This window comes from Miniopterus natalensis, chromosome 2, assembly GCF_054644295.1.
Source record: "Miniopterus natalensis isolate mMinNat1 chromosome 2, mMinNat1.hap1, whole genome shotgun sequence".
Classification (NCBI taxonomy): Eukaryota; Metazoa; Chordata; class Mammalia; order Chiroptera; family Miniopteridae; genus Miniopterus; species Miniopterus natalensis.
The window spans coordinates 25,443,995-25,466,258 of NC_142082.1; the positions used below are offsets into that span (position 1 = coordinate 25,443,995).

Sequence of the window (22,264 nt, forward strand, 5' to 3'; positions counted from 1 at the left end):
TGAATTAAACAATTCTGTGCATACCTCTGGCCAAGCAGTGCTCTGTCCAGTGTCTGAAATTGACCTTCTCTGGGACCCTGATCAGAAATTCCCCGCACCCTCAATCCCCACTCCTGGGCCTAGAGCCGAAAAGTCCAGTGGGTGGAAGGAAGGGGACAGGCAGGAGAGGGAAGGTGGGGGTGGATGGAAGGGAAGAGGGCTGGGGCAGGACCAGGGGAATCTGGGACCAGAGATGCCTCTCACGGGCTTGTTCGCAGCCTGCCAGCCAGGGCAGCAGTAAATTTCTGGCTGACTAGTGGCGGCCTCGACTGGCATCCTCCCTGTCGGTCTGGAACACAGCTGTGGAACTCTGGGTTTTTTGCAGACATAGATGAATGTGCAGATGCAGATGCCTGTGGGGAGGCGCACTGCAGGAACCTGCCAGGCTCCTATTCCTGCCTGTGCGACGAGGGCTACGCGTTCAGTTCCCAGGAGAAGGCCTGCCGAGGTACCTGTCCCCAGCTGCCGCAGGTGCTACACACATACATGCACTACATGCATGTGAACACGTACGTTGTTATATATGCATGAGCGTGCCCATGTATGTGCACACACATTGTACATGTGCACACTACACACAGATGCACGCACACTTGTTTCTTGATGCAGCTGGGCATCTTCTCCAACATGCCACAGACACAGAGACCAGATCCCACAAGGAAATGCCCCTGTGCTCCTGTGGCAGACTGAGGCTTCTCTCCAGCCTCAGTTCAACCTGCCATATTTGGGGACAGGCCTGTGAGATCTTACTTCCCTTGCTGAGTCCCAGCCATGTCCTCGGGGAGTGCAGAGAGATGTGTTCTCTCTCACCAGCTTCTTGCCTGGTGCCCTGGTGGCTACCCAGACCTTGAAGAAGATGATAAGTGGCCTCGGCCCCTGCACCCTTCTCCATCTCCCCTCCAGGGTCACCCCTCGAGTCCCTCAAACACCCCAGGGACTCCTGTCCACGGCACCAACCTGCCCAAAGCCTTCAAGCCAAGCATTGTGCAGATGTGCTTGCTCACTGACCTGGTAGTGTGCGGTGGGCTTAGCTTGTCCTAATGTCCTTCACCTTGTACAGTAACTTCTCCCCTCCGGAGAGAGCGGGGGAAGCTTAGACGGCTGAGGCTGGCCCAGCCTGGGTGCCGAGTGTGACTTCTGAGGCCAGGGTGGGAGCTCTGGGCATGGGGGCTTGGGGTTGGGTGCCTCATGAGTCACATAATCTAGAATTCATTTTCACGGTGAACATACCATGTATGGGATCAGAGAGAAAGTGTGTGCAATTGCACAAAGTGAGGTTGGGGACATCTCCCTTGTGGCCGACAGATGTGGACGAGTGTGCAGAGGGACGCTGCGAGCAGGCCTGCGTCAACTCCCCAGGGACCTACACCTGCCACTGCAACGGCCGCGGGGGCCTCAAGCTGTCCCATGACATGAACACCTGCGAGGTAGCACCGCTTTAGAAGCTGGTGGGGAGGGTTGCTGGGAGAAATGCTTTTGCTGAAAGGCCTGGTGTACTTGGAGCCACAGGGAGAGATGTGGGATGGGAGACGTGCTTGTCCCGTCCCGGGTGTTTGGTTGTATCTATGAGCTCACTACAGCAGCTGTCTACTCCACACCCGCCAGGTGGTGTGGCTCTGCAGTGTCACTCGTTTGCACAGTAAGGAGCATTTCCTGGCCCCCTCAGGTTCCTCAGGTGTGTAGTCAGTGCTTCCTGACTCAGGTTGGCCCCTGACCATCCCCTTGGCTGCTGTTGTCCCTCTGGGCAGTGGAGAAGCTGCACTGTAGAGCAGCTTCCAGTAATCAGGGAAACAAAGGAAATAACAAAGCACACCTGACTCGCTTAACCTGGTCAAGATAAGCTTCCGGGAAGCTTGAGTCTCCAAATACTGCTCAACTGATGATTTTTTTAAAAAATCACAATTAGCATATCATTATCCATAAAGAATTTTCTTAAAAAATGAAATGCCTACCAAAACAAGTAACATAAAACCTAGAAAAATGGTCTGATTAATCAGCTAAAGTATACAAATTCTAGCAATCAGAACACTAATGTTTTAAAGATTGCCAGGACATCAGGAACACAATGTTACTGGATGGCAACTTTATAGAAACAACAGTCTCCAAGGCCTCCATATTTTATTGATTTTACAGTATTTTGTAGTTGATTTTTATTATTCCCTGTACTGTTCTGTAGGTTTGGAATATTTCATAGTTTAAAACAATAAGAGGAAAAGGAACATTAGCAGGGAAGGAGGGCAGTGGCACAGCAGGGAGAAGCACTGTAGGGTATCCAGCCGTAAGCATAGGAGCCCCAGGCTTCTGGAGAGACCTGAGTCCACCCTTACCTGGAAGCCCCCACATGGTGGGTGGGTTATCACAGAATCTCTGGGGGCTTCAGCAAGAACTCAGCCCTGGCACCCAGGCACTTCCTGGGTGCATGCCAGGGGCCCTCACTGGGCAGGGTGTGTGGCAGGACACAGAGGGCCAGTCTTGTGTCAGGACAGGCCCTTCGTAACTGGAAGAAGGGCTGAACCAGGGCATGCCCCTACATGACACTTGCATTCCCATTCTGACAGGACATTTTGCCCTGTGTGCCTTTCAATGTGGCCAAAAGTGTGAAGTCCTTGTACCTGGGCCGCATGTTCAGTGGAACACCAGTGATCAGACTGCGCTTCAAAAGGTTGCAGCCCACGAGGTGAGAAAGTGGCTTACACAACGCAAAGCAGCCCCAGCAGGTCCCCAGGGAGATGGCCGTCTGATGGCCCCACTCCCCGTGTTTCCAGGGCGACACCCAGAACAGTCCTGGCCATCAGCTCAGTCTTGGCACGGATGCAGCCAAAGCATGGTCTCAGTGCTGGGATCTGGTTTGGCACCAGCAGGACCCCTGCCATGGGAACTCTGCCCTGGGTGCCTGCGGCGGGCCTGGCCTGCATTTGCGACCTGACGCTGGCCTGCTTCCCTGCTTATCTTCCTGAGTCCAGTTTGAGCTCTCAGGGAAGGAGGCCGAGAGCCACCGACCTGCATGTAACCACTTTGTTTCTCCGTGCTGGCGCTCAGATTGGTGGCCGAGTTTGACTTCAGGACCTTTGACCCCGAAGGCATCCTCTTCTTTGCTGGCGGCCATCAAGGTAACAACTGGATCGTCCTAGGCCTGCGGGCCGGCCGGCTGGAGCTGCAGCTCCGCTACCATGGCATCGGCCGCGTCACCAGCAGCGGGCCCGTCATCAACCACGGCATGTGGCAGACGGTGAGTGTGGCCACCACTCCCTTTTTCCCATCCTGGGCCGGCCTGGGGCCTCCTAGGATGAGGGCCCCAGCACTCAACAGTTAGTGGGTACTGCACATGGCAGGACAAACCGCCCCCCCCAGAAGCTAGTCTGATGGGGTGTCATCTCATCATGTAATCAAAGTGTGGCTCCCATCTCGAAAGCCATGATTCTCAGCAGAAACAGTTCCACCAGGGGACATCTGGCTGTGTCTGAAGACAGTTTGGGGGTTGGGGGACCCTGACACTAGGTCAAGGTCAGGGGGGCCGCTAGATACTCTGCAGCACACAGGATGTCCCACTGCAGAGAACCCTCCGGTTCAGACTGTTAATAGTGCTACAGCGAGAAACCTTGATCAAGCTCCAGGCACCTGCTCCTGTCTCTGGGTGGCCTGTCCAGGCTCCAGGAGCTCACCTGTCAGTGTAAAGCAGGGTCAGATGTGACACACTGACACCATCCCTGGCTTTAGTTTCTGGAGTCTGCTCTATTCCTGCTGAAATCCAGGCGTCCTCACACTCGGGTGCCTCTTTATAGAGAATGTCCTGGTCAGACTGGGCCTAGAGGCAGCTGTCCCCCCAGATGTTGGCTTTGGAGCACAATCCCTGGTCCTGTATCCCACTGCCCGGAGCAAAGCAGCCTGTGAGACAACAGGCTCCCTCCAACAATTCAGAGGCTCCTTAATTGGAAGTGGGCCTTTGAAAGTAAACACTTGAAAGAGAAATAAGAAAAGTGTTCTCTTTTCCTTTAGAAGTGAAGATAAAATGGAAAATTTCACCAGCCTCTGTGAATAAAAACACTGAAGGTGTTTGCTAATATTTCCACCCTGTCAAGTACTGTTTAGCTCCTTCTTTCCTAACCTCTTAAAGTGCAAGTATCTTCAAAGCAGCAGAGCTGCAGATAAAACAGTAAATCTGGAAGGAAGCAGCTGCAGGAGTTGAAGCAGGTGTTCCACTCCATGGTTGTGGGGCCTGAGGGGCCCTGGGTGGGGCTGGGGACAGTTCCTGAGGTGAGAAAGCCCGAGGAAGCATGACCACCAGCCAGTGGACATAGCTGCCATCCCACCCTGAGACAGGAACTGGTCACTGAGGCAGGGGCAGCTCAGTGACGATTTCTTTCCTTTCTGCCGTTTCTAACCAGTCCCTGCCCCCAGCAGCACCCCACATACAGATTCCACACTCTTGACCAAACTCAGACCCAGGTACCTAAATGTCTCTGTACATTAGCCAAAGAGGAAATTGATAGATTTCTGGAAGATTAGGAAGATACACAATATACAGAGTGGTAGATTTTAAATTTTTTTACATGGAAAGTAGAAAAGAATGGAAGGTCTTAGAATGAACTCATATTCATTCAGCATTCAGTGTACTCCAGGCACTGAGTTAGGTGTTAGAGGTTTAGAAATAAAATGTGGTTTCCTGCCTTCATTGGACCAAAATGGGGGAGCATCAACGTCAGGGCTGACCTTAGTGGGGTGGAAACATCAGGGCTGACCCAGTGGGACAGCGATGTCAGGGCTGGCCAAATGAGGTGGTGATGTCTGTGCTGACCCAGTGGAGCGGTGATGTCAGTGTTGACCCAGTGGGACAGCAATGTCAGTCACAATTCCCACTCCCTGGCTGAGGTTTAGGGTAGGGCTCTGAGACACAAGATGAAATGGTGCCAAGCCGGTTCCCTTGCAGGGAGACGAGGAATGGGTGTAATAGTGCTGGGAGGGAACCTGTCAGAGCCTGAGCCACACCACCAGCTGTATGGAGGCTGTGTGGGCACATGGAGGCAGGGAGGCGGTGTAGGTGATGAGTGTAGTCAACCTGAGGTTGGGTGTCTCTTGGTCCTAGGTGGTGATGAGCATCCCCCTGAGGTTGGGTGCCCCTCAGAAGGTACACTCCCACCTCTCACAGCGCTGGTTTTCTCCAGATCTCCATTGAGGAGTTGGAACAGAATCTGGTCGTCAAGGTGAACAAGGATGCTGTTATGAGGATCGTGGTGGCTGGGGATCTGTTTCAGCAGGACAGAGGACTATACCATCTCAACCTTACCATGGGAGGCATTCCCTTCAAGGAGAAAGACCTCATCCAGCCTGTAAGTGCCATCATTCACCCCTGGGGTCAGAACCCGGGATCGGTCTGAAGACAAGGGTTAGCTGTGAGCTGCTATGTGATTAGCATTAACCAGGTTTGGCAAAGGACCCGGAGAAAGGTAAAGTTTTCGAGAAGTTAACAAGCAGCAGGTGCAGCTGATATCATTAATCTCACCATCACTTTCTATGAGACTCAAATGAGTATTCCTCTGAATTGATAATAAACATGTCTATTTTGCAGTGGAGATAAAACACAATGAAATTATTCTTTAACAAAAAGAGCAATCAACTTTTTTGGACAATTCCCAAGAACATTTGTGTTGTTAACCCTGCCAGGATTTCCATAGGGGAAAAAGACCTAATGGGGAGGTCAGTACTGGTCATGTTCAAAGTCCTGCCCTTTCCCACCCTTCCCCTCACCACATGCCTTTGCCCCTCATCTGTGTTTCTCCATCTCCCAGCATGCTGATGTCGTGGCGGGAACCTCTGGCACTGTAGTGATGGTTTCCACGGCAGATATGAGGAATGAGTCATGAGTGCATCGATGTTCTGAATAGTGGGTGGTATTAGCACTATCTTTCCTCCAGGGGGTAGATGAGGGACGTCCTGCACATGACCTACTGTCTCAAACCCCATTCCAGGCTTCCAACCCAGTGACATTCCTTATGTCACCTCATTTTATACATAAAAGCTGAGGTTCCCTGATTTGCTTGAAACCATATAGAAAGTGGATGGCTGGACTGAAATCAGTATTCCTGGCCCCTGGACTTACATCCATTGGTGCTTTGCTTTTTGGATGCCGAGTAAGAATATCAGGCACAACTGCTGTATAAGTGTCACCTTGCCCCACATCGTTTCAGGGTGTGGCTGGTGCCCTTTATTCAGTTTTGTAAGTGGGGACACCCAACGCAGAGAGAGCAGGTGGGGTTCCCTACACGATACATTTCTCTTTAGACTGCATGGAAAGAGGGCCTACTGCGTGTGCTACACTCAGAGGTATCCTGCAATGGGTCATTTGTCAAGGACAGTGCCCCTTTGGGAAACAAATCACCTCCACAAGTTGGATTTGGCCATTTTGCGGTAGATTTCCACATGCTCAGAGAGTATCATGTTCATTTGCTGAGTTGGCAGCAGCCACGTGGTCTGTCATCAGGGTATCTGGGAGCCTGTGTGGCTCCGAGGAAGCCACTGGGATGTCTCTGTCTTTCTAGATAAACCCCCGCCTGGATGGCTGCATGAGGAGCTGGAACCTGATGAACGGTGAAGACATCACCATCCAAGAAACAGTAAAAATGAACACGAAAATGCAGTGCTTCTCTGTGACAGAGAAAGGATCCTTCTACCCTGGGAATGGGTTTGCTTTCTACAGCCTTGATTATGGTGAGTCTCAGCTCCTAGGTTGGGTTGGCTGTAGCTGCGCATTAAGCCAATCTACTAAACAGTAGAAAAACCAAGAAACAGCTTCTTACCTAGGATGGTAGTGTCAGGGATAAGCTGGGCCCACCATGGGCTGTGGGACAGGAGGCAGCAGGGTGAGGGCAGTGAGTTAGCCAGTGAGGAAGAGATGACCAATGGAGAGAAGACAGGATCCACTGCAGATGCTGTGGTGGCTGAGATGGGGAAGCTGGGCAGGATCAGAAGGTTCTAAGAGGGCACTTTGCAAAAGGTTCTGAGTTTAGAACCTTTTGCTTAGGTGGGCATGACAAGATGGGCTTAGGGCTTGTCCCAGTGGATGGAGAAGCTGCTAGAATGTACTTGACATTGCAATCTCCAAAGACTCATGAGGAGCAAAAAGGGGGAAGTATCTTAAAAATCACAGTGTGGCTCATTCGAGTTTTAAAAGAAAGAGAAGAACCAGAGAAGGAGAGGGCCATCTAGGACCAATAGAAGCCGGTGGCCCAGCCCCGGAACCCTGCCAAGGAGGCTGACGTTGTCAAAAGAATTGAGGCTCAACAAGCCAGTGTTGAAAGCAACAAAGGAGCTTTTCATTTGTACCTGGAGAAAGAAAGCCCATGCGAAAGGAACACGAAGCTCGAAGCTGGTGTTCGATATCTAAACCCAGCAGGAAGAAGGCGGGAGATGGGCAGGCCAGGGGGGAGGCAGGTGTGGCCAGCTGGGGCTCTGACACTGTTTGTACACACAGTTGTGTGTGAGGATATTGAGGGTTGGGGCCTGAGGTTAGCTGGGAATCCCTTGCCCATCAGTAACAATGGTCTGGGAAGTGAGTGTAGCTGCAGAGGGTCAGCCCAGAGGCCCTCCTGGCTTCTGTAAACAGGGTCTTTAATCTCTTAAAACAAAATGCAACTCATTCATCTCTTTCCTTTTATTATCAAATTAGTGAAAATTTACAGTAAAAACAAATAATCCTCACATGCTGACAATTGAGCATTCACTTAAGCATAAATCTTACAGGAAATGAATTAACATTCCAAATCTCATTACTGATTGTCCAATGATAGAAATGCTGTAATGAAGACGTTGCATGAATGATTTAGATGGGTGGTAGGTGGCTAAGAAATTCTGTTGTTTGACTCTGGACTCACAAGACTTTCCCTAATCATCCCCTTAGGTAGAGTTAAAATTATCCTTTGTTTCTTGAGCATATACCAGTTGGAGCCCTTAATCATCACTATGCCTGGGTTCATAGACCTGAGTGGCTTTGAGCTTGAGAATGCTAGGAGAGCCGTATGTCCTGGCCCAGGAAAAGACACATGCATAGAATTGTGCAAGCCCTATGGGCAGTTTCACAAGCCCCCTGGAACCCGCCATGGAACCCATGTCCAGAGCTTTCTCTGTCTGATTGCTCTTACGGGTGCTTCCTGAGTCTCGCTGGCTCCTGGCTCATGCCCTGGCCCAGGCAGGCTCTGTGAGGATTCCTCGTGCTCCCTTTTCCATGGCCCACAGCTGCCCAGGACCCCAGCGCTGCTGCAATGGCCATCTCTCCTGGGGCCATTTCTGGCTTTGCCCTGCCTCTCTCTTCATTCTCTCCCTGCAAGAGTCCCACTGGGGTGGCCCAGCCCCTCTCCGTCCCTAAACTCTGAGCCCTTTATGGTTCAATGCCCACACTTGGTCTTCCCCTGCTCATGAGCCCAGGGCAGGCAGCGTGCTCCCTCCACACCTCAGCTCCACATGTCACCTCTGGTACCCAGTGGGACCTCCAAGTTCAAGGAGGGCCCGTCCAGCTCAGAGGACAGGAGACCTGCTCCTCCCTCCTTAGCAGGACAGCCCATCCTCTCAGGACCATGTATCATCACCCCCCTTGGTATCTTTGTTTTAATTGTCAGAGCATTACTATGTCAGTAAAGATATTTTGGAGAAAAGAACCATTCACTCCTAATTGCACCTCCTAATATAACACATACATTGTTCCTTTAGACTTCATCTTTATACATACAAAGCTAGGGCATCATTATAATGTTTAATGTCAAATCACATAATATAAAACATTTAGTTCTTTTTTCACTTAATATTATAAACATTTTTCATGGTGTAACAGAAACATCACAGGTATAATCTCCAATGACCACAAATGCTCCCATTACCATACACGTCACAGTCTGCTCACCATCTCTGCTGTTTGGATTTGATCTGTAAGTTCTGTGACAGCAAAGTCCAAATGGTATTTAGAATCTGCATTTTTAATAAATCTTGAACTCTGCCATTAATGTCCAATTTATAACACAGAAAGGACTCATTGGGAAATTGTAGGTTCTGTGCTCTTTCACTCTGCAGTAGTTCAAAGTTGGTTTGGACTCAGTAGGTCTTGAGGTCTGAGAAGACCGGGGCAGGGCAGGGTGTGTGGAGATCCCATCCTGTGCCTGAGGAAACTTCCCAAGGAGAGCTGAGGCACTGGTGCCTGTAAAAATGCTCTCACAACCAGCCAAATCCCCAGACCCATCAGAGGGGAAACCTATATGCCAGAGAACACTATTCTCTCTTCCTTCACAAATAAAGGGAAAACTTGGCAACAGAGGAATACAGTTTATATATATATATGTATATAAATATGTATATATATGTACATATAGTTATTTTTTAAATCTGTGTGCATTCAATTCAATGAACAATTATTGAGAACTGACCATAGTAGACCCCATTTAGGGATGGGACCCACAGATAATTTGAGGAGCTCACAATCCAGTGGGGAGGAGACAGAAACCAGTGTCATGATTCACCCTTGTGGTAATCCTGACCTGAGCTTAAATGGGTGCAGATGTTGCTTCAGTGTCATTCTACCTGAACATCTCTCCTTCATCAGGATTTCAAGTTCTTGTCAGATAGAAACACTTAAGAGGGCAGAGGCTTTCTCTGGCTTCTTCATCAGCAGGTGACTCAAACATAAGGGGAAACATGGCCTTCAAAGAACCATGATCTAGCTCTTCCTACTAAAATGTGGTTTTTGGAACTGTTTGTGTAAGATGTAGGCAGATACTGTACACATTTTTCATTTAGATGCATTATATATGATATCATATCACTTCTATTTGATATATAATGTATCTAAATAAAAGTCACTCCACTGAGGCATTGGAATAGTAAAATATTTGCAACACAGAATACACAATTGTGTATGGTCTGTTGAGGTGACATTCGTGGCAGCTTCTATTTGCATTGCATTTTAAACTCTTCAAAGTACTTCCAGCCTTGTAGTGCTTCCTGGGGATTGAGGGCTGTGAAACTCCCAACAGGTTCTGTGGAAAGAGCTGAGTCCTGCAAGAGAGGAAGTGAGAGAGCCCAGGGGAGGTGGATGTCCATGGCCCACATGGCACGCCTGCACCTGCTGTCCCAGCAGGTCTGCGGTCTTATGGTCACTCGAAGGGGTATTTGGGAGATGAGAGCACTGGCATGGCCAGGAAGGCAGCAGTCATCCTCGGGTGGCCCCAGTGCCTTTTGACTGTGGGCGGAGCTTGAATCAAGTGCCCGAGTTGTCCTGTCACTTCCCAGCTATGGTCCGTTGGCTCAAATAGTGAATGATGGATTCTTAAAAGCTCAGCATCGAGTTCTTGTTTGGCTTCCCAGCTGCCTCCGCAGCGCCAAGGCAGGGTCGGGAGCTGCTGCGGGTGTTCTCTGCTCACTCCCACCTTTCCCTCGTTTGTATGGCCTCTTGATGCGCCGCCTTCATCGCAGCACGTACATCCCCAGACGTCGGGACCGAAACCACCTGGGAAATAGAGGTCATGGCTCGGATCCGCCCCGCCACTGACACAGGGGTGCTGTTTGCGCTGGTGGGTGATGACCACACTGTCACCCTCTCTGTGGCCCTGGTCGACTACCACTCCACCAAGAAGCTCAAAAAACAGGTACCACTCACTATCCTGCCCCGAGGATGGAGGGGCTGCCCTAGCGTCCAACAAACAGCCCTTGGGGCTATCTGCCTTCGGGGTCCCCAGCTGCCCTTCCCGGGGTCAGTTCACCCCTTCCCTGTCCCTGGAAGTTTTATCCCACCCTCACACGTCTCTCACCATAGTCTAACCAGCCGTGCTTGGCTTGGGGACACTGTTGACATAGATCACCTGACACAGTTGTCCGTTTAAGCCGTTGTGGGCTGGGGAGGTCAGGGGCCTTCGAGCCAGTTGTGCGGTGGGGTGACTTTCCCACCTATACCCTTGGCCAGCTCTGCGATATAGAACTATTTGAATTAGTTGCTCTTGTTTAAGTCTAATGATTTCACTAACAAATTCAGATCTCCAGTTTCTCTTAGAAAGTCAGATTTGCAAACACAGCCCAGACCTTCTGAGAACATTGTTCCCTGGGTGACAGAGGCAGAGCTCTGAGTACAGCTGCCCCTAGACACAGCCTGCCCTCTCCACTTTTACTCAGTCCCCACCACTTCCTACTGTCTCCTGGCTCTTAACTATCTCTGGCCTTTGGACTTACTGTTTTCTTAGAGAACAACTGACAGGTACTAGAAATAGGTTTTATTCTCTCACATCTGTGCAAAGGGGGAAAGCATGGCTGACCCAAAGGAGTACAGGTTCACCAGCCAGCCTGTTCTCAGAGGCAGCCAAGCCCTTCTGCTGACCAGGGCTAGGCACTAAATGGCTTGGTTTACGCCCAGACTCACTCACCACCACCAAGGCACAGGTGCACTTTTACACCTGTCCCTGGCATTTGGAATAAACAGCTGTCGTGACCACCAGGCGGGGAGAGTGAAGGAGGAGAGGGGAAGATTTCCTGTGCTATAGTTTCTGATCTGTCAGAGTGTGTTTCTGGCCCATGGTGTAGAGAGTGTTTCTGTTCTGTGCTGTCAGATTGTGTTTCTGACCTACGTTGTCAGAGGCATGTTCTGCCCGGCATGAGCACCCCGGCTGCAGGGCCCAGCTGCCTGCTGGAATGTTTATGCTTGCTGCCCACCCTTGCTGTTCTGTGTTGGTGGCTTCCTGGGGTACCTCCCAGCCCGTAGGAGATCAGTGCCACCAAGGAGCATGGGGAAGACCAGCAGGCCTCTAGCCCAGGACAGGGCACACAGTCTAAGTTGCGGGGCTGTGCTGCCCCCACCCCTGGGTGCTCAGGTGTGCTTCTCCCCTGCAGCTGGTCGTCTTGGCTGTGGAGAATGTCACCCTAGCCCTCATGGAGATCAAGGTCTGTGACAGCCAAGAACACGTGGTGACCGTCTCTGTGAAGAAGGGTGGGGCCACCCTGGCTGTTGACGGCACCAAAGGCCAGAGTGAAGTGAGCCCTGCAGAGCTGCAGGAGAAGCTGGCCGTCCTCGGGAGGCACCTACAGGGCCCTTTGCTCACCTTCATCGGGGGACTGCCAGGTAGGACTCCCTGTGGGCTGCATGCTGAGAGGTGGGGGGCACTGGCCACTCTGACCATCCCCACCTTCCTTACCCCAAACTGAGCCTGGGAGTTTCTGTACTGAGATGGACTTTTGTTTTAGAGCTAGAGAAAATATAGGTAGGTTTATTGGCTGGCCTTGCGATGTCTTCACTTTCATGAACACCAGCCTATAGCTTATTGGTTGAGGTTGAGAACATGCTCCTTGGGAACAAGTGTCGGCCTGAACCTGCCCCACCTCCCCTGCATCCTCCAGGAGCACCCAGCTGAGCATGCGTCAGACAGTGACTCTGGCCAAGGCCCATGGGAAGGCCCAGCTGACCCAGGGCCAGACTAGAGCCAGGTGCCCCAGTGCTCTGGGCCTTCCTTCCCCGCTGAGTCCTGGGGCCCAGCCACCACAGCAGTGAACAGAGTAACCACCAGCCCATCTGAGTCCAGGGAGGGCCAGCACACAGCTGCCTCCTACAGACGGGGTGGGATCTGTTTCTGATCAGATGGAGAGTGTCCTTGCTCATGTTGCCTGTAATAAGCCGAGGGATCGGGGCAAAGTCGTAAAAAGACAGATGAGAGCCAGGTGCTTGTTACATAAGCCAGTCTCTGTTGGCTCCCGTGGCTCAGTGCAGGTTGTCACTTGCCTCGGGTAGCAAGGTTTCTGTCTTGGCTACCAGACACAAACTCCATTTAGTTTTAATAAACAAAGATTTGAAGAGGGTGCGAGAAGGCCAGGAAGCCCTGCAGCATGGATGATTCATTTGGGCCAAGAAGAAGGTAATATTTATTTAACAGACTTGACTATCTGTGTGTACTTCCTTGGGGGGCAATGGGGGCTTCTTGCCAAAGCCTGACTGGCAGATGTTTAGTGCCTGCCTGTGAGCACGTGGCCCAGCCGGGATGGCAGTGTTCTGAAAGCAAAGGAAACAGTGCCCTTGAGGAGGAAGGCCAGGGACTGAGAGGGACCCACGGTGCCAGTGAGCGCTGCGGTGGGGGATGCCAGGGTGGGGAGCCCAGCCTCCTAAGACGGTGTTTGTTCTTTCCCTGCTGGCCCAGATGTGCCAGTGACCTCAGCGCCAGTCACAGCTTTCTACCGCGGCTGCATGACGCTAGAGGTCAACCAGAAGGCGCTGGACCTGGACGAGGCCGCCTACAAGCACAGCGACATCACGTCACACTCCTGTCCTCCGGTCAAGCAGGCTGCCCCCTAGACTGATCGCTGCTGCAGGATGAGAGGCCGCAAAGCGCTCCACGCTTCCTTTTCAAAACAAGCGAAAAGGGAAGGCACCCCAGCCCACCCCACGCGAGCAGCTCCCCAAACACTGAATCCTCGCGAGCTGAGTTTCTTTTGAGACCTTTATCTTGTAATATAAGTGTAAATAGTTGAGAAGACTAATGTTAATGACCCAGAAACACACCCCGAGCCCCAGAGTGTCCTGCGTGCAGCTGGGCTCCAAGGAGCCGACCTGAGGGTGGAGGAGGGAGGCCTGCACAAGCCAAGGGGACCCAGGAACATAATTCTGTTATTTTTATTACAAAATGCTTCTTTCTGACCTAAAAATATAGAAAAATAAAATATTTACAGAAACCTTTGTAACTCTGTGTGAGCAGTCCACTCCTTGCATCTTTTAGTGCTCAACAGCTAGGGGTAAAAAGACTTAAGGAAGAACTCACCATGCACCCGAGGGAGGCCTTGTGCATGAAGGTCACTTCTGCCCACTCCCCGGAATCTCCCCAGCGCCCACCTGAGTTTCCAGTCCCTGGTGGAGCTGGCCACTGTGTAAGCAATGCGCCCACTTCCCTCAGGAAGAGGCAGGCTGCCCCCCTGGCACCCCTCCCAAGCTGTGCAGTGGTGAGTAAATAAAGGCACAGGGCTGGCCCCTGCTCATTTCTCCTTCATCCCTCAGCCTCACATTTTCTCTGAGGCTGAGAGCAGGGTTGAAATGGAACCGGGAGATCGGTCCCACTTACAGCTCCCCCTGAGCCTCAGCTTCTGGTCTGTGAGGGTGGAGTAGACAGTCCTCACACGCTGACTCTGAGAGGGGCAGTGACAACACCAGCTGTGTGGAAAACGCATGTGGGGTGCTGGGAGCCACCAGACACACGGTGGAGGTCACCAAGGCCTGCGGTCCTGAGGGGGAGGCCAAGGCCCAAGGTTGGAGGTTACTGTGGGACATGTCCATTCTCTGCCTGATGTGACTGTAGGGGAGGGGGCACATGCCCCACAGCCAGTAGTGCCATCGCAGTCGGCATTCAAGCAGAGGGTCCCAGAGAAGTTTTCGGCATCTGCTGGGGGCTGTACTCAATGACTAAGATTCTTTTTTTTTTTCTTTTTTTAAATACCAAACCCCAGTGTATGGTCTGAGGCAGTAGGGCAGGTTTGGATTGTTTACTTTCAGGTCCTGTTCCTCAGATGGCAGCAGAGTGTTCCACAGGTTTGTCATTTCATCATTATTGAGTTAATCCCTAAAAGCCACCTTAGCCAAGCACAGAATCAAGCCGGCTAGGTTTCAGTGTCTTTGCATCCTGGCTGCTGAGTGTGAGTTTATAAGTCACAGCTTGACTCAAAGATAAGCAGGGTTCAGAAAGGAGGATGGAAGCCTGAAGAATCCACCCCCAGCTAAATAACACATGAAAAGCAAAGTGGGTGTGGCACCACGGAGGAGGAGAAACGCCCCTCTGGATTTCTGAGAAAAATGGGAATGGCCCCGAGGACTGCATCAGAGGCCCCAACTGGCTGGGTCGCCCGGCTGGGTCGCCTGGCTGGGTTGGCAAGGTGTAACGACCCCAAGTGCACCCATGTGGGAGGAAGCAATTGTCCCTTTTCACCAGAGGGCTGGCACACCCTTTAAGGGGCAAGGATCCCCATCACACAGGGGAGAGTTGGCAATCACAGACACCCATCAAGGGGGACCTCCCTGGGCCAAGCTTACCTCAAAGATGACCATACTGAGGCATGAAGGTGCAAAGGTATCTTGGCAAGGACACATGAAAGCAGAGGTGCTTAAGCCCCCAGGTCCCAACAGGGCTGGCTCGAGTAGCCAGGGTCCACTCCACTGAGGGTCACCATGGGTCCTTGGCAAACTCACCTGTCTTTGGGGCTCCTACTTCCCTGCCTGTCCTGCAACCCCATGTGTATGTCCTGCACCCTGTCCACCTGGGCCACCATAGGGTTTCAGTGCAGCTTGCTCAGGCTGTGCTGGCTGTGTCCTGGCTTTTGCTCTCCCTAAACTTTAAGCAGCATCTGGGTGGAAGTTTTGCTGACTCAGGACTTCAGAAAACTAGTCTAAGAGGTTCTTCAGGTAATTTTCCACATTGGTGCATGAGGAATCAGAGATGCAGGAGACATTTGGGGCCTCAGAGAGCACATGTCAGGCAGTCCCTGAGTCATTCAACCAACCGTGTCCTCATGAAATGTCCATCATGAGCAGAGGGCCTGTGTGGAAGGATGGTCCTCACCTAGCCTCTTCTCCAGGCTCTGTGGGTCTCCCCCCGCCCCAGTCTGTGATCCAGGTGGATGTGTGTGCCAGTTCACACTATAAGTGGACCCCAAACCCAGGCACCTTGTGCTGGCTTTGGGATGGGCAGATGGCCTGGTTGGGCTGAGCTGGTCAGGCCAGGGCTTGGAATTGTAGGATATAGCCTCAGGCTATCCATCTGGGGCATGAGGCCCAGTTCAGGGGGACTCTGGTGTTGACCAGGAGGACCCAGGCAAGGACTCCTTTTGCTCAATAAGCAGGAGGTCTCACCCCAACCCTGATGGCTCCCCAGAGCCTGCTAAGCAGAGCTCTGAGAAGTGTGGGAAGCATAGCTCCACCCCTACTGCCCACCCTCTGGCCTCATAAAGCTACAGGAGCCCAAAGCCACTTTGGGGGCCTGATCCCTTTCTCAACCCTGTCACTGCAGCGTTCCCCATGGTGCTCTCTGATTGTCGTTCACTGTGGAGGCGGCTCTGGAATGTTCTTGTGGAATGCTCTCCTGGCCGGCTAGGAGTCTCCTCTGGCCAGCCCCAATTCTCTTGAGAAAGCCATAAGAGCCAAGAGCAGGAAGGGCACATGCTGAGCTCTGGGACTGGACACTCTGGAACCTCCACAGAGACACACAACAGAGGCCAACATCTTAGAGGCTTTCTGCCTACCTTGGGTTCACCTTCTGTCCAGGGCTAGCTAGGCACACGTCTGTTTCCTGGTGTGGTTTCCTTAGACTTCCTCTGGGTGCCTGAGGTTATTCTAACTACTGCCAAGAAAAAGCTTATAGCAAGTATAGAGCTAAATCCCGCAATACATTTCCCAGCTGTGCCAGCCAGGTTGGCATCCTCGCCACTATCCAGTTCAGTCCAGTATCTGGCTGCAGAGGAGGCTGTGACAGACAGTTCCATATCTTCTGAAGGCGAACTATGGAGATGGAGTTGGGAGGATTCTGAGTATGCACTATGCAGCTGGAGCTGGGAGGGTTCTGAGTGTGCTCTATGGAGCTGGAGCCGGGAGGATTCTGAGTGTGAGCTGTGGAGATAGAGCTGGGAGGATTCTGAGTGTGCTCTATGGAGCTGGAGCTGGGAGGATTCTGAGTGTGAGCTGTGGAGATAGAGCTGGGAGGATTCTGAGTGTGCTCTATGGAGCTGGAGCTGGGAGGAGGATTCTGAGTGTGCTCTATAGAGTAAGAGAGTAGATGATTTGGTTGAATGTGTGGTGATGGAGTAGTGAGTGGATTATGCTATTGACACATTTATGTTCTGAGTTTATTTTGGAGTTGTTTTTTTTAATAGAAGAACAGTAAAAATTTGTTTTTGTTCTTTGTGGTTGTTTATAGGATACTATTGATTGAGAATGTCATTTTGTGTGGAGGGCTATTCTGTGCATTTGGGTCATTTAGTAGCATCCCTGACAACTACGCATAAGATATTAGTAGTACATCTCCCCACCCAACACACACACACACACACACACACACACACACACACACACTTATGACAATCAAAAATGTCTCCAGACATTGTCAGATGTCCCCTGGGTGAAAAATCATCCCTGTTGAAAACCACCACATTTTAGAAAAAGGAAATTTGACCTCTAACTCATATCACACAGAGAGTTAACTCCAGGTAAAGTATATATTTAAGTCTGAAAATAATCTGTAAAGCATTTAGAAAGTAATATGTAACTATAGCCTGTGGGTCCAATGTGATCCTCCCTTGTTTTTGTTAATAAAGCTTTATTGGCACACCAATTAATTTACTATTATCTACAGCTTCTTTTGTACTAAAATGGCTGGGTTGAGTAGTTGTTACACACTCACTGACCCTCAGAACCTAAAATACTATCTGGCCCTTTACAGAAAAACTTTACTGACCCCTATGATAGGAGAATATTTTTATGACCTAGGGTAGAGAAATATTTCTTTCTATCTTCTTTTAGTTTATTGATTTTAGAGAGAGAGAGGAAGGGAGGGAGAGGGATGGGGACATCAATTTGTTGTTCCACTTACCCAAGTATTCATTGGCTGATTCCTGTATATTACCTGACTGGGGATCGAACCTGCAACCTTGGTGTATTGCAACGATGCTCTAACCAACTGAGCTACCCAGACAGGGTTGAGAAATATTTATTAAATAAAACACATAATGCTCTAATTATAAAGGAAAAGATTTAAAATTTGGGCTATGGTAAAATCAAGAATTTCAAGAACAAAGTTGGAAGGATGATGATACCTGACTTCAAGACTTATTATAAAGCTACAGTAATCAGTACTGATCAATGGAACAGAATAGAAAGTCCAGAAATAGACCCACATAAATACAGCCAACTGATCTTTGACAAAGGCACAAAGGCAATACAATGGAACAAAGACAGTCTTTTCAACAAATGGTGCTGGAACAACCGGACATCTATCCACGTGCAAAAAATGAATCTAGACACAGACCTTACACCCTTCACAAAAATTAACTCAAAATGGACCACACAGACTTAAATATAAAAACAAACAAAAAAACAAAACTCCTAGAAGATGACATAGAAGAAAATCTAGATGACCTTGGATGTGGTGATGACTTTTAAGATACAACATCACAGGCATGATCCATGAAAGAAAGAATCGATGAGTAGGACTTCATTAAAGTTAAAACTTCTGCTCTGCAAAAAACACTGATAAGATAATGAAAGGACAAGCCACAGATTAGGAGAAAATATTTGCAAATGACAAATATGATAAAGAACCGTTACCCAAAATATACAAAGAACTCTTAAACTCAGCAATAAGAAAACAAACAACCCAGTTAAAAAAATGGGCCCAAAGACCTTAACAGACACTTCACCAAAGAAAATATGCAAAATATGCAAATGACAAGCATATGAAAAGATATTCAACATCACATCTCATTGGGAAACTGTAAATTAAAACAACAAGCTACTACTAAACACCTACTAGAATAACCAAAATCCAGAACACTGACAACACCGAATTCTGGTGAAGATGTGGAGCAACAGGCGCTCTCATTCTTTACTGGTGGGAACGCAACATGGTACAGCCACTTTGGAAGACAGTTGGTGGCTTCTTACAAAACTAAACACTCTCACCATATAATCCAGCAATCATACTCCTTGATATTCATCCAAAGGAGCCGAAAAATTACGCCCACAGAAAACCCTGGACTTGGCTGTTTATAGCAGCTTTATTCTTAATTGCCCAAACTTGGAAGCAACCGAGATGCCCTTTGGTAGGTGAATGGATAAACTGTGGTTCACCCAGACACTGGAATATTATTAGTACTAAAAAGAAACGAGCTATCAAGCTATGAAAAGACACAGAGGAGCCTTAAATGCATATTACTAAGTGAAAGAAACCAATGTGAATGGCTACATACTCTATGGTTCCAACTATATGACATTCTGGAAAAGGCAAAGCTACGGAGACAGTAAAAAGATCACTTATTGCCAGGGGTCAGGGGAGAGGGAGGGATGAACAGGCGAAACACAAAGGATTTGTAGGGTAGTGAAATGTTCTTTATGATGCTATAATGGTGGACACCTGTCCTGATACATTTGTCCAAGCCCATAGAATGTACACCACCAAGAATGAACCTTAATGTAAACTGCGGACGGTGAGTGATAATGATGTGTCCATATTGGTTCATCGATTTACAAGTTTTAGAAAAAGGGAGCTGGGAAACACATATAACTATTGCCACTTAAGAAGCTGCTAATTGAGTGAGGGCCCTGCCCCCTGGCCTTTTTTCTCCTTCTGCGGGTCAGAACAGCTTGGCCGAGCATTCCCCTAAAATTCAGAAGGCATCTCTGCTCCTGCCACCTTTGTGTTTTCATCCCCGCGCCCAGAGGTGACGGATCAGGCTGCAGAAGTTTGGGACAGGGCGGGAGTGGGGAGAGCAGAGCAATGCTGGGACTACAGGCTGCTCGAGACCCAGCCCGAGATCGTTCTTTACGGTGACAATGGTGGCAGCTGGCTTGTTACCTGAGCATGTGCTGGTCCCTGGCACTGTTCTAAGTGCTTCTCACGCCTTCCTGTCACACCCTTTTCTTACTGAGATACAATTCATATACACCCTTTAAGAGCATATAACTTGGCGGGATTTAGTTTGGTCACTAAAGGTTGTGCAACTACCTAGTTCCAGAACGTTTCCATCACACCACAAGGGAACCCTGCACCCATTAACAGCCTCCTTGACACCTCCCACCCTCCACCCCCAGCCTCCAGCCCAGGTCCCCTGAGCACCTACTGCTGTTTGTGATCAGGAATGAGGCAGAGTAAACTCAGCAGAACACCCACCCCAAGGTGGTGCCCATCAGAGCTGTGGGCACCCAGATCCTATGGAGCATCGAGACTCAGGCAGAGCCAGGTCAGGGTCCATCGCAGTGGGGCAAAGGCTTTGGCAGAGATGGTGTCGTCCCCCCCCCCCACACACACACACACACACTGGGGAATGATGCCAGAGCACACTGCCAGCCGGGTGTGGCCAGGTGCTGTGTGCCAGGGGTGGAGAAGCTGTCCCTGGGGACAGGAGAACCAGGCGTGGGTACCTGCAGTGTGCAGGGGGTGGGGGAGGTGCCCTGGGGACTGGGGGGCAGGGGTGGTGTGGGAGCCACTCCCAGATTGGAAGTTGAATTGTTCACATTTTTTGTGGCTGGAGCAAGGGATAAAGACATTTTTGTGGGCAAGAGCAAAATTATTGGCCTCGGAGCTTAATATTTTTTATCAGTCTTGGCTCTAGGCTAAATGAAAAGATTGCAGGACAGACAGAAGCGGGTTTGGGTGATGCTGGTATGACCAGTCTGGATAAACACTGACGCCGCTCCACGTCTCCAGCCCTGAGGAATGTGTGGAGGACGACAGTTGTCCCTGTGTTCTCTGGCAGCCGGGTGTCTTCCGGGTTGATGACCCGGGTCCAGTTGGCATAGGCTCGCTGCCAGATCTGCAACTCAGCTTCTCTGCTGTTAGCACAAGGACAGCCTGGACCCTGGTGACGCTCAAGCCCCAGCCCCCACAGGCCCAGAAGCGCTCTGTGCATGCTCAGGATTCATGCGGCCAGCCTTTCTCCCCTGTGTAGGTGCTCATGGAATAGGAAACCCCCCAGTGGGTCCAGTGTCTTGGGTTGCAAAGGCCTCCGTGAACAGTGTTTGGTTCTTAAACTCCAGGCAGTGGAGTGTTGCTCTTTGAGGTACTTGCTGTGAGACCCCAGATGTGTCAGCCACAGGGGCAGCTGGTGGCTCTGCCAGCGTATTATTATTACTAACAGTCGGGTGTATCAGACAGAGGCTTGGGTCAGCCCTTCATGCCTAGTGGCCCCCACTCTGTTTTCTGCTCCCCAGACCCCTGGTCAGATGGCCAGCTCCCAAGCTGACACTGCATTAGTCTGCCTTCATGTGGCTGCATTTCCTACTCGCCACGGTCTCAACTAATAAAAGGAATTTTCCTCTTAATGACAAAGCACCTTCTTTACTGTTTAGGAACCCAGAGGTTGGGCACCCCTTGTCTTTGCAAACGGGAAGTGGGGCACCCCGTCCCCATCCTGCAGAGGCCAGGACGATACTGGGCCACTATCAGATCAGGTTCTCCTGGAAAACACTAGTGTGCGTGAGTCTAGATTTAACAAAATAGTACTCACACTAAACTAAAGACAGCTCACCAGACCGGTGACCAGCCTTTCGCTCCTAGTCTGTAATCAACAGCCTTTCCAAGATCAATTAGCCTGACCCCTCGGGCCCAGCTCACCCCATGTCTGCTCTATTCCAGGTGTGTCGATTCCTGATTTGAACACGTGTGTTTACCTTCTTTACAGGAAGCATTGTATGTGCTCAGAAAATTAAATGTGAGATATCTTTATACAGGTCTTAGAATATTTTGTCTGTTAGAATTGCAGTCAGAGCCAGCAGGGGGGAAGCAGGAGACCTTGTCTTCTTAAAATGCTGCCCCCCGCCCCCTCGCCACGTGGCTCACCGGTTGAGCACTGACCTAGGATCCAGGAGATCATGGTTCGATTCCCGGTCAGGGCACATGCCCAGGTTGTGGGCTCGATCCCCAGTCGGGGGCGTGCAGGAGGCAGCTGATCAATGACTCTCTCATCATTGATGTTTCAACTCTCTCTCTCCCTCTCCCTTCCTCTCTCTGAAATCAATAAAGATATATATATTTTAAAAAGCTCCCCCCCTTTCTTCCTCTCCCCTCTCCTCATCCCTTAACTCTTTTCCCCAATGATCCAGGACAGTCATTTAGGGACCCTGGCCTGTCACTCAATAGGATTTGATCATTTCCAAGGTCTGTGCTCACTGACTGCCTCAGGTGTGTCTGGCAGCAGGCGGGTACACATTGGGCCCTGGGTCAATAGCTGTTGGTCTGTAATAGGCAGAGCTGCACTCCAGGCTCTGGCTGAAGGGCCTCAGAAGCGACCACTCTAGTGGGGTAACCATACAGGGTGCTCTACGGAGCGGACCAGGCGGCCTCCTGAGCACTCTGTGAAGGATTACAGTTGAAAGCCCAGAAGCCTTAAATAGGAAACACAGCCTCAGGCAGCAAAACTCTCTGCAGGCGTGACGGCAGATTTGTAAAAGATGACACACAGACCGAGGTCAACTTGCAGGCCTTAGAAACAGCGTTTTATATTTGAGCCAGAGCATCTTTTTGGT

General features: G+C 50.4%; 1 protein-coding gene across 1 annotated transcript in view; it reads left to right on the forward strand.

Annotated features, from left to right (window-relative positions):
- Positions 1-13,402, forward strand: part of GAS6 (growth arrest specific 6) — a 44,460-nt gene extending 31,058 nt beyond the window's left edge. Inside the window, exons 7-15 of the mRNA XM_087813688.1 lie at positions 365-487; positions 1,345-1,466; positions 2,598-2,716; positions 3,079-3,268; positions 5,202-5,366; positions 6,576-6,744; positions 10,492-10,664; positions 11,896-12,124; positions 13,191-13,402. Of these exons, the coding sequence (XP_087669814.1) occupies positions 365-487; positions 1,345-1,466; positions 2,598-2,716; positions 3,079-3,268; positions 5,202-5,366; positions 6,576-6,744; positions 10,492-10,664; positions 11,896-12,124; positions 13,191-13,345 (1,445 nt within the window). The 3' untranslated portion in view covers positions 13,346-13,402. The remainder of the gene's footprint in view (positions 1-364; positions 488-1,344; positions 1,467-2,597; positions 2,717-3,078; positions 3,269-5,201; positions 5,367-6,575; positions 6,745-10,491; positions 10,665-11,895; positions 12,125-13,190) is intronic.
- The last annotated feature ends 8,862 nt before the right edge of the window (positions 13,403-22,264 follow it).